This window comes from Ammospiza caudacuta, chromosome 5 (genome assembly GCF_027887145.1).
Source record: "Ammospiza caudacuta isolate bAmmCau1 chromosome 5, bAmmCau1.pri, whole genome shotgun sequence".
NCBI lineage: Eukaryota > Metazoa > Chordata > Aves > Passeriformes > Passerellidae > Ammospiza > Ammospiza caudacuta.
This window is the reverse complement of record NC_080597.1, coordinates 9,265,116-9,280,405: the sequence shown is the minus strand read 5'-3', so window position 1 is coordinate 9,280,405 and position 15,290 is coordinate 9,265,116. Positions and strand designations below refer to the sequence as shown.

General features: G+C 36.5%; 1 protein-coding gene across 1 annotated transcript in view; it reads right to left on the bottom strand.

The window, feature by feature from the left end:
* Positions 1 to 7,098: 7,098 nt before the first annotated feature.
* The window catches only part of CCDC91 (coiled-coil domain containing 91), a 112,185-nt gene continuing 103,993 nt past the window's right edge, over positions 7,099 to 15,290 (bottom strand). The window contains exon 13 of the mRNA XM_058805474.1: positions 7,099 to 8,368. Within this exon, the coding sequence (XP_058661457.1) occupies positions 8,249 to 8,368 (120 nt within the window). The 3' untranslated portion in view covers positions 7,099 to 8,248. The remainder of the gene's footprint in view (positions 8,369 to 15,290) is intronic.

Here is a 15,290-nt window from a genome sequence, read left to right as displayed (position 1 = left end):
TCATTAGTACCAGAGGGGCAGGTGAAGTTATGGCCACATAACTGAAGGCCAGGAGAAGCAGGGCAGAAGTATAGTTGGAGTCCTAGTAAAATAAATGCATTGTATAAGTGGCCTTGCCCCACTCCTAGTTGTTCTAAATGGGCTGCAACTGTGATGTTCCTAATTGGGCAGCAGCTGTGGCTAATGAAGATAACTGGGATAAAAGGGGGTGGGCTGGCCAGTCAGGGAGAGCCTTGGAGGAGCCCTGATGAAGAAGCAGGAACAACACTGCTGTGAAGAGCTGCTTGTGAGAAAACCACCCTGAAGGTATGGGACTCTAGAAATATGATAACAACAATGTGAATACAACCAGTGGTGACCCCGACGTGATAGAAGATAGAAGAGCTCAGAGCTGTGGCAGCTTGAGAGCTGGGACTCTAGAAATATGATAACAATGATATGAATACAACAAGAAGTGTGTCAGCTTCCTTCAGGAGAGCCACATTCCAGCCATGGCTACTCACCTGGTGATTTTATCACAGAATTCATAATATTTGATGTTTTCTTTAACACTATACCTCTTGCAATCCTGGACATCTCAGATTCCATTAAGGGGGAAAAAAGACTTGATAGCACTTGCATTTCCAGTGGAAAGCTTGAATCTTAAGGAGTTTAAAACCACAAAGCACAATAAAAAAAGCAAGATTATTTATTATTAAAATGTCTAAAGCCACTCTGTGACTTTTAAAAAATACATTAAGATCTTGTTGGCATATTTCATGATAATGTTTGACTGGGATTTTCTAGCATTGTCAAGCAGATATATATTGGGGCACTAGTTTACAGGCCATTTAATGAGAGGAAAACACAAGGGTAGAAAGTGAGCAATTCCTCAAATCTGTCAAAAGAACTCTGCTAACACACCACATTGCTACCAAATCTGAACCTAAAGTTGAATCATACGTGATACCATTTCTGCAAAAAATCCCAAATTCCTAAATTGAGGAGGACTCATTCCGTCCCATCAGCCATTTTTAAGCATTAAGGACAAAGGACTTGTGTTTGAAGATGCACTGTAATCTCCACACCATACCTGTCACTAGAAGAATGACAAAAGTCTTGCGGTACTGACAACCTCCTCCTTCTCTGTGCAAAGACATATCAGAGATTTTCACTAATAAAAAAGAACAGAAAATTCAAGAGTTTTCGAAGTTTTCTTTCAGTATAGTATCTGAAGTGAGTTTAACACAATGCCCAAGAGGCAGCTACAGAAAATTCAACATTAAAAGGCCAAGACAGTAGCACAGCATCTCAGGAAGCACTGCTGTGTACCAGATGTATCCTCATTGAGCAATTGTGCTAAAACACTTCCTCTGAGGCTCAGAACACCATAACCTATGTAAAGTGGGGGAGTTCCCACTGCAAACTTGGAGTACAATGACAGATTTGGCTAGAGAAGTTGACAGAATTGTGTCTTTGGAGATGGACGCACCACATTCCCAGCTGGACTCTAGGCTGCAATACTTTTCAGTGGTTTTCTTCATCAGAGAGTCCTTTCTGAGGGTGGTATAGCTGACTTTCCCTCAAAGCTCCATTGTGAAGAAGGCAAAACATTAGCTAGAAACAATGAGCAAAATCCTGGCCTTGGTATTTAACAGCAGGAGTAAAATCCACCAGCAAACTTTGACTTGTAAAGTCAGCACACACATCTGTTCTGGTCGATTTCTGGACGCTTTCATAACAGTAAGTATTCTTTTCAGAGCACTGTGAGAAACACAACTGACCAACAGGCTTTCTTGATTAATAAAACCAAACCAGTTGGCATTCCAGTTTTGCCTTCTTTAAAGGAAAAATGTGTTTATTTCATGGAGCCAACAACAGGAAGTCTACAAAGTGTGGACCAACTCTTGCTATAACATAGAAAAGCTTTTTTAAAGTTATTAACTGAAATTTCTAAGCTTTGTCCTGGAGATGGTCGTGAGTAAATTTTGCATAACACCAAGAGTATACGAGGGATACAAAAGACTTTAATCCACTTAGCAGTTTAACCAAGAGGAAAAATTTGATCAAAACATATAATTGCTAGAGACAACTGAGTTACACGATTCCTCTGTAAAAATCAGCACAAAATTCTGGATGCTTATAATTCAAAATAAATATCAACATTTGGTCCCAACATACAATCAATCAATCACTCACTCACTCAATTAATCATCCTTTTGAATATTTCCTAAATGTTGAGGAGAATGACTGTCCCCTCTGCCTTCAACTCACCTGTTCTTTGAAAAAATTGTTGAAGAAAAATGGTGTTAAAAATGTGCTCACACTTTTTGACTATGACATTTATATTACATATTGATATAGCCAAATTGAGTGAAATTGATGCTCACCCTGCTTGTGATAATCTCTATTCTTCTGAGTAGTCTTGTCATTCCCGTGCAACCATCAGTACCTTCTGCACTTGCTGTCTGGAGCTTACAGGAATTTTTGTTCCAATCTGTGCAAGTGAAAAATTATTTAATCTGAGAAGCAAATGTATTTCTGATTCCCAAGAAGATGATTAGATGACACATTATCTTATGACACGACATCTGGATCCTCTTCCATTTTATTTGCCAGACACATAAAGACTTCTCTATTATGTATATAACTTTGTTTTTAATACTAGCGTGACAATGAAGCAAGAATATTCATCACCCTGATTCAGTGGTATCCCCAGCAAGCTCCAGAGAAGCTCCTAAAACATCCTGCTGAGGATGCTCAGGAAATCATTAACATTTGTCAGACTAATGTATTTGAGCGTCAACCTTGCAATGCTTCCAAGTTTTAAAAAGCATAAGCTTCCATTTTTATAATTGATTTAATTTAATTTAAAATATTTTTATTTTATTTTGGGGTTTTGGATGTAATTTTGAAGTGCAAATTCTCATTTCATATTATTTTATGACCAGTAGTGTAGTAATAATGACACACAAGTTTTTCCCTCACCAACATCTCCAGCCAACACCATCAACAGAAAAAGTGCTGACATTTTCTTCAAAGAACTGATCATAAAATCTGCTCCTAATTTCTTGAACCATACAAAGACAGAACTGTATGCATTATATTCATTACGGTCAGAATTGCAAGAAATGTGGAAGATATTTTGAGCTGTAAATAACCACCAGCAGAATTCCTGCTGACTTCCTGGGAGCCAGTGCTTCCCAATCATGCTCTAAATATGTAATCTATGATCATAATAAAAGACTGGGATGTTCAAGTAATGGAATATTTAAAATTATTGCCACAAAAATAGAGACTGACCATATATCACCATGACCAGCCATCTTCTGGAAAATTTATGCAGCAACATTGATGTGAACACTTAACCAGTGCCCTAATTTGGTAGTAGCACAAGAACTGGAATATCTCTCAAAGTTCATTCAGCAAAAACAGTTCTCTTTCTCCCTGGGTTAAAGAGCCTCCTACAGCATTGTGTAAAGGGGGTCAGTTAAGACAAGTTTCTTTTTAAGTGCAGTGAGGCATTTGATGACCATCAATGGACCATTGCTGAAAAAAGAATGCCCTTTGCTTTGGCTTTTGAGAGAAGACAAAATATTTCAACATGAGGAAAGAGATTAAATGCCAATGATTTGACTTCTGACAGTGTTCTATACCTATTACTACAGATTCATTATCAAATCTGAAAAAAAGATAAATTTCTAGCATTTTGTTGGGAATCATATTTTTAGGATATGTGCATTTATAAACATCTCATTGTTTTACTAGTGTTCACTGCTGCACTGTTTAAAATTGTCATCTGGAAAAAAAGAATAGTTTGAGTGTTTATTCAGTGATAGTTTGTGCATTGTATTATTCATTCCAGATAATGGAAAGCATCTAAAAATGCTGGTTGCGTAAGTCTGAAATGTGAGGAATTACAGGCAATATAAGCTAATGTGAATCTTTGATGCATATTAACATGGTTACAATTACACAGCAGTTAAGGCATGGATAAAACATCAATACCACATCTAGTATAGAAAAATATTGTTGCTATTATTACTACTATCATAGGATAATAACTATAATTATAATTATTATCACAAGAATGATTTATCAAGAATGGTGAAACAAATACAAAACCTGAGCAACTCAGCAAAACACAAAACGTGATAGTGCAACTTGGGTGGTTTTCCTATGATGTTCTACTGTTCAAATATGACTCTAATTCAGCAGCAGGACTATTAGCTTTATGTGGGCTTTAAAATTAATAAACAATGAAAACAATGGTAGCAGATGAATCTTCTTGAAGCCTCAAAAGAACAATATTCTTGGGCAGAGCACAGAAAAGAAAACATTTTTTTTTGTCAATTCCCACAAGAACATTAAATTGTATGCAAGGCATGAATTGTACCAATGTAAAAAGTGTTTTCCAGTATTTCTTTGGCACATTTATGGACCATTGACGAAAAAGGAATGCCACAGATGTTATAAAATCTTTCTATACAGTATTCAGGATGTCCACATTACAAAAAAAAAAAATTAAGACAATCCCATCCACACATTATGTCACTCCTGCAGTGGAGTTTCCAGTACCTAAACTAAGCCCATTTGATAACTGCAATGACACTGTATGTGATCTGAAAGTGAGCATAAATTATATGAGTCCCCCTGATGAACTATTTATATAGGTGGCTAAGTCGTTCCAGGAAATAAGACAAAGTCTTACTCATACTCCCTTCATCAAACGAGTAGAGAAAGATCTGTAAGCTCAAATGTGAGCACAGGAAATAGAGGAAGAGCAGGGTCTCGAGTGCTGTAAGGGATTTTTGGTGTGAAAAGGAATTAGGCTCTCTAAGGTCATGTCTGCATGGGTGATTCCAGACAGTCAGGAATTAACCTCATCATTTACTGAGCTGGCAGGACATGACACACTGCTGATCAGATGCCAATGTAAAGATGCACACAAAATTCAAAATACTAAAGTGATTTCAGCCTCTGGAATGACTACTGCTTCTTCTTTGTTCTGCCACCTAATCATGGAAGTGAAGGAATTCAATGGTAATTTGTCAATGAGATTCTTACAGCAAGGCAAAAGTTAAAATATTCCCATATTGACAGTACACAAAAACCCTTGCCCATTATTCCCTTTTGTGCATGACTTGCACAAACATGGTCTCAGAGCCAATCTAGAATCCTGCAGTGGAAGCAGATAAGGAGCCAACAAAAATCCACAGAAATATAACACAAATGTGTTGGACTGTATGATGCCACAATGTTCAGTATTAACTCTGTGTAAACTATCGGCTACAAATCACACAAATCACAAAGTCTAGAACTGCTCAGCTCCAGACCATGGAGTAAAAGTGTTAAGATAGAGTGACCCTGACTAACACCAAGGAAAGACAGCATTCTAAACACTGGCACTACTGTTGCCCTGCTTTTTAAGTCTCTTCTAATGCAAACTGTCCAACATGTCTTTATATAAAAAGATTTATTGTTTATTTCTAATATGAAGTATATGACCATAAAGATAAAATGTTTATTATTTGAGCTTTGTTGATGTTTTAGTTCTTGCATTTTGATTCTGAGGATTAGTTCCAGGGTTTCTTTTCCTCCCAGTACAGTCTGGCCAATATTTACTACTACATGCCAGGCCTCAGAGGCAGATGAAGTTCTACCCCCACAGACGTACAACATGGTATTTTCTCTTTTATGTCAATTTCCAGTCTACATGTAGGAATAAAAAATAATTTAAAAAAAGGATGGATTTAGCAAACTTGTTCCTGCCTTTAAACTGAAAGTGAGCGGGTTCACATTGGATATTAGGAAATAATTCCTTTCTGTGAGGGTGCTGAGGCCCTGGCACAGGCTGCTCAGGGAAGCTGTGGCTGCCCCATCCCTGGCAGAGCCCAAGGCCAGGCTGGATGGGGCTTGGAGCAACCTGGGATGGTGGAAGGTGTCCCTGCCCATGGCAGGGGGTTGGAACTTGATGATCTTTAAGGCCTCTTCCAATCCAGGCTATTCTGTGATTCTGATTCCCGTCTCCCAAATTTCTGCAAACTGCACTCTCCAGTGGTTAGATAGAAATAATGAAAAATATCCCTAAGCTTTAAAGCTTTGGATGAGGTATGGAGAAGGTGGAAGTTATTGTATGCTGCAAAGCTCACCTACTGAATAGGTCTGGTTTTGCTGTATAAGTAAATTTGCTCTCTGAGTCTTGGAGTTCTGAATGTAACCCCAGCTCCCAATCTGGTCTAGTGATCTAGTCTGTAATTTTGCTTGCAGGATAGACAGGAAGATAAAAGGATTAAAACTGTCAGAGATAAGGAAAAAATACATACAGTTCTGTGTGACCACCACAATATTCAAGAGCTGAAATTAAATAACAAATGATCTAGTGGGAAAGATGCACCACAGCTGCCAGTGAAATTTTATTGACTCCAATCATAAGCTTCTTCAAAAAGTGATTTTACACAGTGTTGCAAGTCAGAATACAAATATCTCTGAATTAGGAAAAGTCTGATTAACAGGCTCTGGCTTTGAAAGAGAACACTTGGATGTCTGAATTATAAAAGGAATATTGTTTCATGTACAGGCCTAGAACAAAATCAAGAAGATCATCTAGGAATCTGCTCATACCACATTTTCCACAACTAAACACACATTGGGAGAAAGCACTAGTCAATCAATTTCCTTCTACAGTACCTTGGCATTCAGAAGATCCCATGGGGACATCTATGTCATCTTTGGTGCAGTTACAGAGACAAAAATTTCACTGGTTTAGGAACAGGAAATGAGTAGGCAACTTGTTACCACTACAGGATTTTCTTGTCAGCCAGAAAAAATGCAAACTGATCAGTCAATCAAGTATCAAAGAGAAGACTGGATTTTAATCCATTTGCAGGGTAAGATTATCATCTAGTAAAACCAGCACTGTTTACTTCTTCAGTGAACCTTTGTGTATACAAAAGACAAAACCTTTGGGTTTGATTACAAAAATGAAGCACAGAAAAATTTAAATAAAAACGTTAACATTCTGCAGTACATATTTCATACATGTGCAACCATTTGGTGTTCCTTATTACTACAAGAAAGCAATTTATGAAAAGTGCTGATGAAAAAAAATCAGCTCAATGAAAAACCCCAAAACACCTCCAAAGAAGAAGAACCACACTTAAAAAATGTCTGTAAGCTCACTGTAAGAGAGATCATTCTTTATTTAAGTACCTAAGCATGAACACTTACTTTCCTTTACTTCATTCAGAGCTCTTTTACAGCTAAGGCCCCAGTTCTACAATCAATAGAGTGTAGGCACAGAAATTCCATTCCATCTGCTGTTTGCAGGACTAGAAAAGTCCTATGAGTGTTCCAAAGTCCAGTAATGTCAGTGGGGAATTTTTCTACTTCCTTGGATGCGCTCAGAAAGGGCATGTGAGGTCAGCAGGCTGCACTCCTTGTTGTGTCAGAAATTCCACTGAGGCAGTGCAGTATCAGTCTCCACATAATTACATACATCTTCTTCCTGAAACTGAGGTCAGTCACATTAATCGTAATTTCATGAGAAAAATGACTTTTGGAGTTGAACTAGCTCTGTAAAACAGAAATGAAATACATACTATACATTGGTCATGGTAATGTTTAACACTACCCTAAACAGACAGACTGTTTAGTTTTTAAATTTTTCTGTTCCTAGAGCTGGATTTGTTTATAAATGACTTAAAAATGCCTGACAACGCTCTTATGTTTCAGTATTGATTCTTCTGTTCTACATCAAAAGCAGTAAGAAATAATAAGCTACTCAGGTTCACCTGAGGCAATGGACTTGGGTAGATATTTTAGAAATAGAGATGGATTTGTACCTACAATCAACAAACATTTATGTTTGTCTCCAATTTTTTTAAAAAAATAACAGTGAATCACATTAACACATGGTGCCAAATTTAAAACAGACATAACAGGGAAATGTTAAAAATTCAGACATAACACGGAAATTTTTGACATGGGCTACTAGAAAATATAATGAAAGCAAAATCCTAAATAAAACAAACCCTAAATAAACTAATTTTTTCCAAGGATGTTTTTTTCCCTCTCACATTTGCTATCTGATAATAGTAGTAAAATAAATAAATAAATAGAAGAACATGATCCACAAACATTTCTATCAAGAATTTCAGATCAATCTTGACTCAATGATACAATCCAAAAATATTGGAATACAGTCATCATTTGCTAGATGGAGATTTGCAGCTTCACAAATCACACTGTATCATCAGCACTGAGAATGTCAGTCTCTGTTTTCTGCTGGGGTTGGCTCTTCCTTTAATAAAACATTTAACTGCTTCTGTGCACATGAAAGGAAAAGTTCCAAACTATGCAGATTTCTCTGACGGACAACTTCATCAAGCTGTTGAAATAAAAGAAAAAAAAAAATGATTCATTAACTTTAAGAAAACCTGAAAATAAATGCCAGGGTTTGTCAGCAAAAAACCAACCACATTAAACAACAAAAATTCAACAACTAAAGAACCTAAGTAATTTCAATGTGTATCATTTAATAACAACTTTTCAATGGATTATTTGATTTTCTCCAAATTAAAATGTACACAAGGCTAAAAGTAACTTTAAAGCTGTGAAATTCCACATAATCTATTTGAGAATGCTAAACAGCCTAACTGCCATGCTAGGTAAATCCCCATGGAAATTACAGCTGTTGATTTATAGAAACACTGCTTTGGGTTTAAAGTGATCACTACATATGACGGCACATTCAAAATTTCAAAGCCTACTTGTAATTTAAATGGCAGCATATTAAAGTTGTTCCCAGAGGAAAATTCAACATACTTGCCATTTACTTCACTTGTTCCTACATTTTATCCCCTAATGCCAAGCAATGTGAACTATATATATATATATAAATATATCTTTGCTGTATAGACAATCTTCCCCACCAAAAAAGATAAGAACACCATAGCAAGATTTGGCAGGGTTTATCACATAAAGGACAAAAATATGGTTTACTGAAAAGCATTTAAATTTTTTAAACATTAATTAATGAATAAAATGCACTGCAAAATTCCTTCCATTTGGATGTTGAAGTTCAGACGTCAAACAAATATTATCAAAACTGAGAGATGTTTTCAATCTGACTGTCCTTTAATCAGCCCAAATTCATCTAAATACTCATATAATGACAACACAGGGTGAGACTGAAAAGTAGTGGTACAAGGTTAATATGGCATAAAAATTATGTCTCTCAAGGGAAAGGAAGTAATGGAATTTTGAAGAAGTCAGCACTTCTGCCAGATTATTGTGCACAGGTTCACATGCAATGGAAAATTGAAGGTTTTTCAAGAAAGTGTATCCTGACTCTTATATTTCGGACTCACAGCTTTAATTACAGCTTTCAACAAAAACTGATCTGTTTATCAATCAGCAGTCCAGTTAATTGCCCTAGCAGTCACTTGAATGCCCATTTTTTTTAATAACAGATAGCCTTTTTAAAAAACATAACACAGAATGCAAGGCAAGGATAGTGACAGCTTCCCACTTCACTTTGCAAATGCTCTCAGGAAAAAGCTGCAGCACTGTGATTTAATACACAAAGGGAAACATTTTTATGACCCTGTGCTTTTCTGCTCCACAAGTTCCTCTAATTTATGCAAAACTGGGTAGTTAGAATATTCTGGCAATTTGTTTCAACAGACATGAATGCATCAAATCCAGCCACCAGCAGAAAACACAAGTATTTTCCAAACACCACACAATCATAAAACTCTCCTTCAGTAACAGAAGCACAGAATCACAGGATGGTTTGGGTTGGAAAGGACTTTAAAGAACATCAAGCTCCAATCCCCTGCCATGGGCAGGGGCAGCTCCCACTGGACCAGGTTGCTCAGAGCCCCATCCCACCTGGTCCGCCTGTGTTTCTGCTTCTGCTGCTCAAAATTCTGCATCTCTCTGCAAAAGCAGGCATGAGGGCTCCATACACAGCCTGAGGAGAACCTGGCCCGCTGATTTACAGCAGATTTTAAAGCACATCTACTTCAAATAAATGTAAAAAAAGTCTGTTCTTCACATATTCAACTAACAGCTGCTACTGACAAGAAAATGGAAGAAACAGCAAACTAATCTCTAAAGAAGCTGTATCTGGAAGAGTGTGGAACAATGGAACAAAAAACCCCACTCTGTTGTGCTGGTGCATTTTCTCTGATTTGAAAAGTATCTTGCCTCCTCTGTATCTTCTGGACCAAAATATTTTGCTTGGGGAAGCTTGCAGATATGTTTTTGTGCTTGTGATCCAAATTTCTTTGGGGAATGAATGGACAGATACAGCACAGTTCACATAATATCATTTATTGCATGTTAAGGAGGAACATGAGATACCTCTTTCTCTAATTAATATAATTCTCACATGAGGTCATCAGATTCTCTTGCTTCTGGCAGGTAAATCAGTTGGAGAAGCTCAGCATGAAACTGAATTTTGGTGGTTTCCTTTTATTGCATGTTATATCATTATACTCCTAGACAATTCTTTATTGAGCTTTGACCACGAGCCTTGGCTAAACTCTCCATTTTCTTTCCATGCAGCCTTTCCTTGCAAATTCTGCTTTAAAGGGACCAGAGTAGCTCACCAGATGTGTGTTCTGATATGCTGCTGTTCAATTTCTTTACCAAGGCTGCAATCACAAATTGTATAGGATTAAATTTATTTCACCAAGTACTAAAGTAAATGTTTAATGTGTGTAGTGATTGGCTGCAGCATGAACAAACCAGAATTTCTTCAGGCTTGAGCAAGATTTTAAAAGTCTCAAAGGAATTAAGTACACATTTGAGGAGCCTTTGTTGAACTCAAGTGGTTAGTTGGTAGTTTGCATTTGTGCATAAGAAAAGTTTATTGCTTGTTAAACATTTATGTAAATGCAATAACATAACACTTGAGAATTCAGTTCCTCCTTGTTTGCTCAGTTTATGAATATGCATTGCCTTGAGCAGGGCATTCTAAAAATCTTCAAGGCTACAGTAAATGACAAAATAAACCAGAAAGACTTGGGATCTTCACATAACACAAAAAGAGAAGTAATGATGCTGTCTTTGAAAATGGTACATTTGAATGTATTCAAAAGGAGAACATGCTTGCTAATGGGAAAATTGGCTTGCTGGGAAATAGAAACAAATGAAGCTTTGTTATATAATATATTGTTTAATGAACTGTTAGCAATGGACACAGCCTTCTTGAAGAGTGCCTCCACATCGCTGTGCTCCTGCTTGCATAATGTACCACAAAATGGGAAAATTTATAAGATATTTTAAATCTCACTTTTCCTAACAGTCTTTCTGTGTTTTTAGGTCCTGCTCCTTTCATGGAATGACCTCATGATTTAAACAAACATAAACAGACATCTGGCAAATTCAAATGCAACTTTTATGCAAATGTAATTGGTATAAATAACATATTTGGGCTGGAGCATTCACACAACCAAACCAAACCAATTGTTCTGATTCTATGCATCAAGTTGGTTCAGATCTGCCAAGAAAGGGCATTTTCCTACACCATACTGTCACTGTTGTCATTGTTCATAGTTCATAGTTCAAAGTTCCAAACTATTTAGATTGTGTCTAGTTGATGGAGCTTTAATTTGCTCAAAGCTTCAATGTTCCAGAACTTTATCATTTTAAGTTACACAACAGTATATTTTAATTCTGTACAGATTTTTTTTTCCCTTAAGAACCAGAGGTTGCTCTCTAGGCACTAGTATAGATCCTGCTGAGAAAGTGGATATATGGGATTTGGAAAAAAAACCACTCCTTGAATTCCACTCCTTAAATTCCCACTATCCTTCAGAGATTTCATTTACCAAAAATGACCAGAGTCTTGCAGGACCATCCAACACACTCAGTGCTGTTTGTTCCTCTCTCTTTAAAGCCTCAGTCCACTTCTCAGATCTAAGAGCATTTCCACAGTGCTTCTGGCCAAAGGTGCCTGGATGAGACACCCTCAGATGTGGGTCTCACCCCAGTCACATCCACAGCCAGGATGATGTGCCCTGGGGCCATGCAAGGCACGACCTGAAGGCACAAACCCCAGCAGAACTCCTGAGCAGATGCAAGAATTGGATATGAGAAATGGAAAAAAAGAGAGAAAAATAAAAGGCACTGTGTTACCACCAGGAGAATGCTTCTACCCCAGCCTGCTCTATTTCACTTTAAGCCAACCGATCCCCTGAAGTTCCTCTGCATCACTTCAGCCACCCATAGCTCAAACCGAATCACAGTTAACAACCATTCTTAGCTCTACATTTTCCTAGATTTATCTTACCTTTCAAATTCTCTGTGAACCGGGTAAAAAGTCTACATGAGTGATGCCTGAAGTAGAAATTTGTTTCTTACACAAACAACTCAGCATGCACATCCTTCATCCCTTCCCCTACTTGCAAATAGGTTTGTTTTCATGGCACTCATACTCATCTTCCTCTATGAAATATTCACCAACTTTTTTAAACATTTCAAATTATTAGAGGAGAAACCCAGTCAGGACTCTATAAATAATTGCTGTATGTCAAAATAATACTCTCCCATTCTAGTAACTAACAAAATGGCACATGGAAAACATGATTTTAGGTTAAGCACTGAAACATATGAGATGAAATCCTGATCTCACTACAGTAAAGGTATATTTTATTATTAATCTCACTATGGCCTGAAGTTCACCCAGAAAAGTGAAGAAAACAAAATTAATGTTAAATTTGTCTCTTCAGTTTTCCTGTCTGTATAAATATGACCGTTTAAAAGTTTATTTTTCAAAATTATCTCTCAGATAACACAACTTCTCAATATCAAGTGTATTTTCAGCTGTAGAAATAGTAGCTACATTTATTCAAACACATATTGAAAAATTTACCTGTACTTCAAATGATAATTAGAGGATTAATGTATTCAGTAGCAGCAGCTCACTAAACTGGCTCTGTAATACTAACATGAGTAAAAACTGCAATCTTCTTTTTATAATGAAATTCAGCAAATACAATGACCAAAGATTAAAAAAATAAGAGCAAAGATGTTGAGGAAGAAAGCTTTTAATTGTACTTTTATTATTGGTGTCTTTCTGGTTGATCACACATAAAGTAAATAAAAAACAATGCCATCATATTATAATGAAGCAGAGCAATTTCCCTAACAGCATAAAATCAAAAATAAGTTTTTGAGTCCTGTTATTTTTCCAGGAAAAATGTAAAGAAGTTCATAAAGAAATTATTCCAGCACTGATATTTACACTTATGTTTATCCATGCAGGAGGAAGAGGCAGTGGGGGAAGACTTAAAATCCTCAGAAGTATCCTTGTTACTCAAAGAAAATCCTGTTCATGCAAAGACAGAGAAATTTCAAATGCAAAATGAATGTTTTGGAGACTTGAAAACATAGAGATGGGTGTGTGAATAGAATGGGTTCTGAAGGTGGAATTAAGGGACTGATAATAAGGATTTTCATTTATTTAGTGTTTACAAGTAGCTGCTGGTTGGCTCCTGAATAGGATTAATCACCAAGGCATTTCTTTGAAGTTAAATATTTATTAACCACAGGTAATTATTCATAGACATCAGTCTGGCATAATTTCATCTTTTCCAAAGAACTTGCAGTATAAGCATTCTTATATATTTCCTGTCCCCTCTCTGATGAATGTTCAATAGAAAGGGGACATTTTGACACCAGAGGTAAAACAATTGAAGCTTTGTTTAAATAATTGGTAAAATAGTTTGTCCCAGTTAATTTAGTCTTAATTTCTCTAGGTATTTTTATTGCTGATAAATTTACTAAAGCTTTGTCTGTTTGCTGTTTGCAAAAAAACTGATTTCCATTTGCTATTAGTCTGTATGGTTTTGTATTATATAACTTTACTAATTTAAAAATTTTTCTCTAAAAGAAAGAAAGTAGAAATTGAAGAATGATGACAGGCATACTTCAGATTATGTTTTTTTATAATTTTGAGAATTATTATAGGACTAAACTAACAATTCCTATTATTACTTGAAAAGACTCTGGAATAATTTTTCATTTTATTCTATAGTTCTGACTTAGCACTGTTTGATCAGCACTTAGATGGATGTGTCCATGGAGAGCAGAACACCAGTAAAAAGTGCTGATGATGACAGATTACTTTTCTAAATTTTTCTATACTAGAGGAACAAATTTAAGTCCCTTGGAAATCAGTGGAATCAGGAATATACATTACTTAGTATAAAGCAGAAATTATAGTGATGCTTGATTTGTTCATGTATATAAACAATTTACTAAAAAATGTTGTCAGTGGCCCTTCCTCCTCTGTGCAGGGACTTGCTTGACAATGACAACAAGTTCAAAACACTCTGGGTTGCATCTGGAGCAGGGAATGCAGATATAACACAACTTCTTGCTTGGAGTCAACCATTGATGTTGCAACTGAATTTGCCTTTAGGTATTTCTGCTTCTCCTAATCACCTCTACATCTGCACCTAAAATAATTACCTGACAATAGGTAATTATTTAAAATTGATTTTGGCATCAGTCTGAGCTATAAATTACAGTTATGGTCTTTCTGAACAATGGTGTGAACTTCAGTTCTAAGTGAATAAATGGTTGCATTTTAAATATGTGATTCTTTCTAAATATTTTTAGAGACAAAGTATTTTTGGAAAAATAATGGCTTTTCATGTATGATCAAAACCTTAACTTTAGCAGACTCTTGCTGGCCCAATGGATGGAGAAAAGCACTATTTCACCTTAGTGCTGAGATCGTACTGGACATTGGCCAACAAACACAGTCCAACAGACCCTTGCAGTGTAATTAAACACTCATCAGTGTCTTTTCACTGCTTGATTGGTCAATGCTCCTCTTTGAGGAAAATTCAAAGACAAAGGCTTAGCTTTGTACAATTTTTATGATATATAGACAGGTTTTGTTTGGGATTGTCTCCCCACCACAATTAACCCACTCCAGTGAATGAGCGTGACACAATCCTGAAAGGTTCTGAGGAAATTCAGAAATTCAGCCACATGCTAATATTTTCTAGTAAAACTATGGATTCAGAACTCTTTCTCGGTGCACTAACATGAACTTCTCCCCACAGATTGAACAGAAGGCTTTGAAAAAATTCCCTAGCACACTAAACAGACCATACAGAAAAATTATTACCTTGAGGAACCTGCAAATCTGAGAGTTGGATGAGGAAACAATGAGCTACTTCCTCTCATTTCTATAATGGATGAGAAGGAAAACAGATCCATATGGTACATATGTGCAGCAGAGCTTATTTTAGAGTTAATCCCAGGACAGGACATTTTTGTCTGTCCAC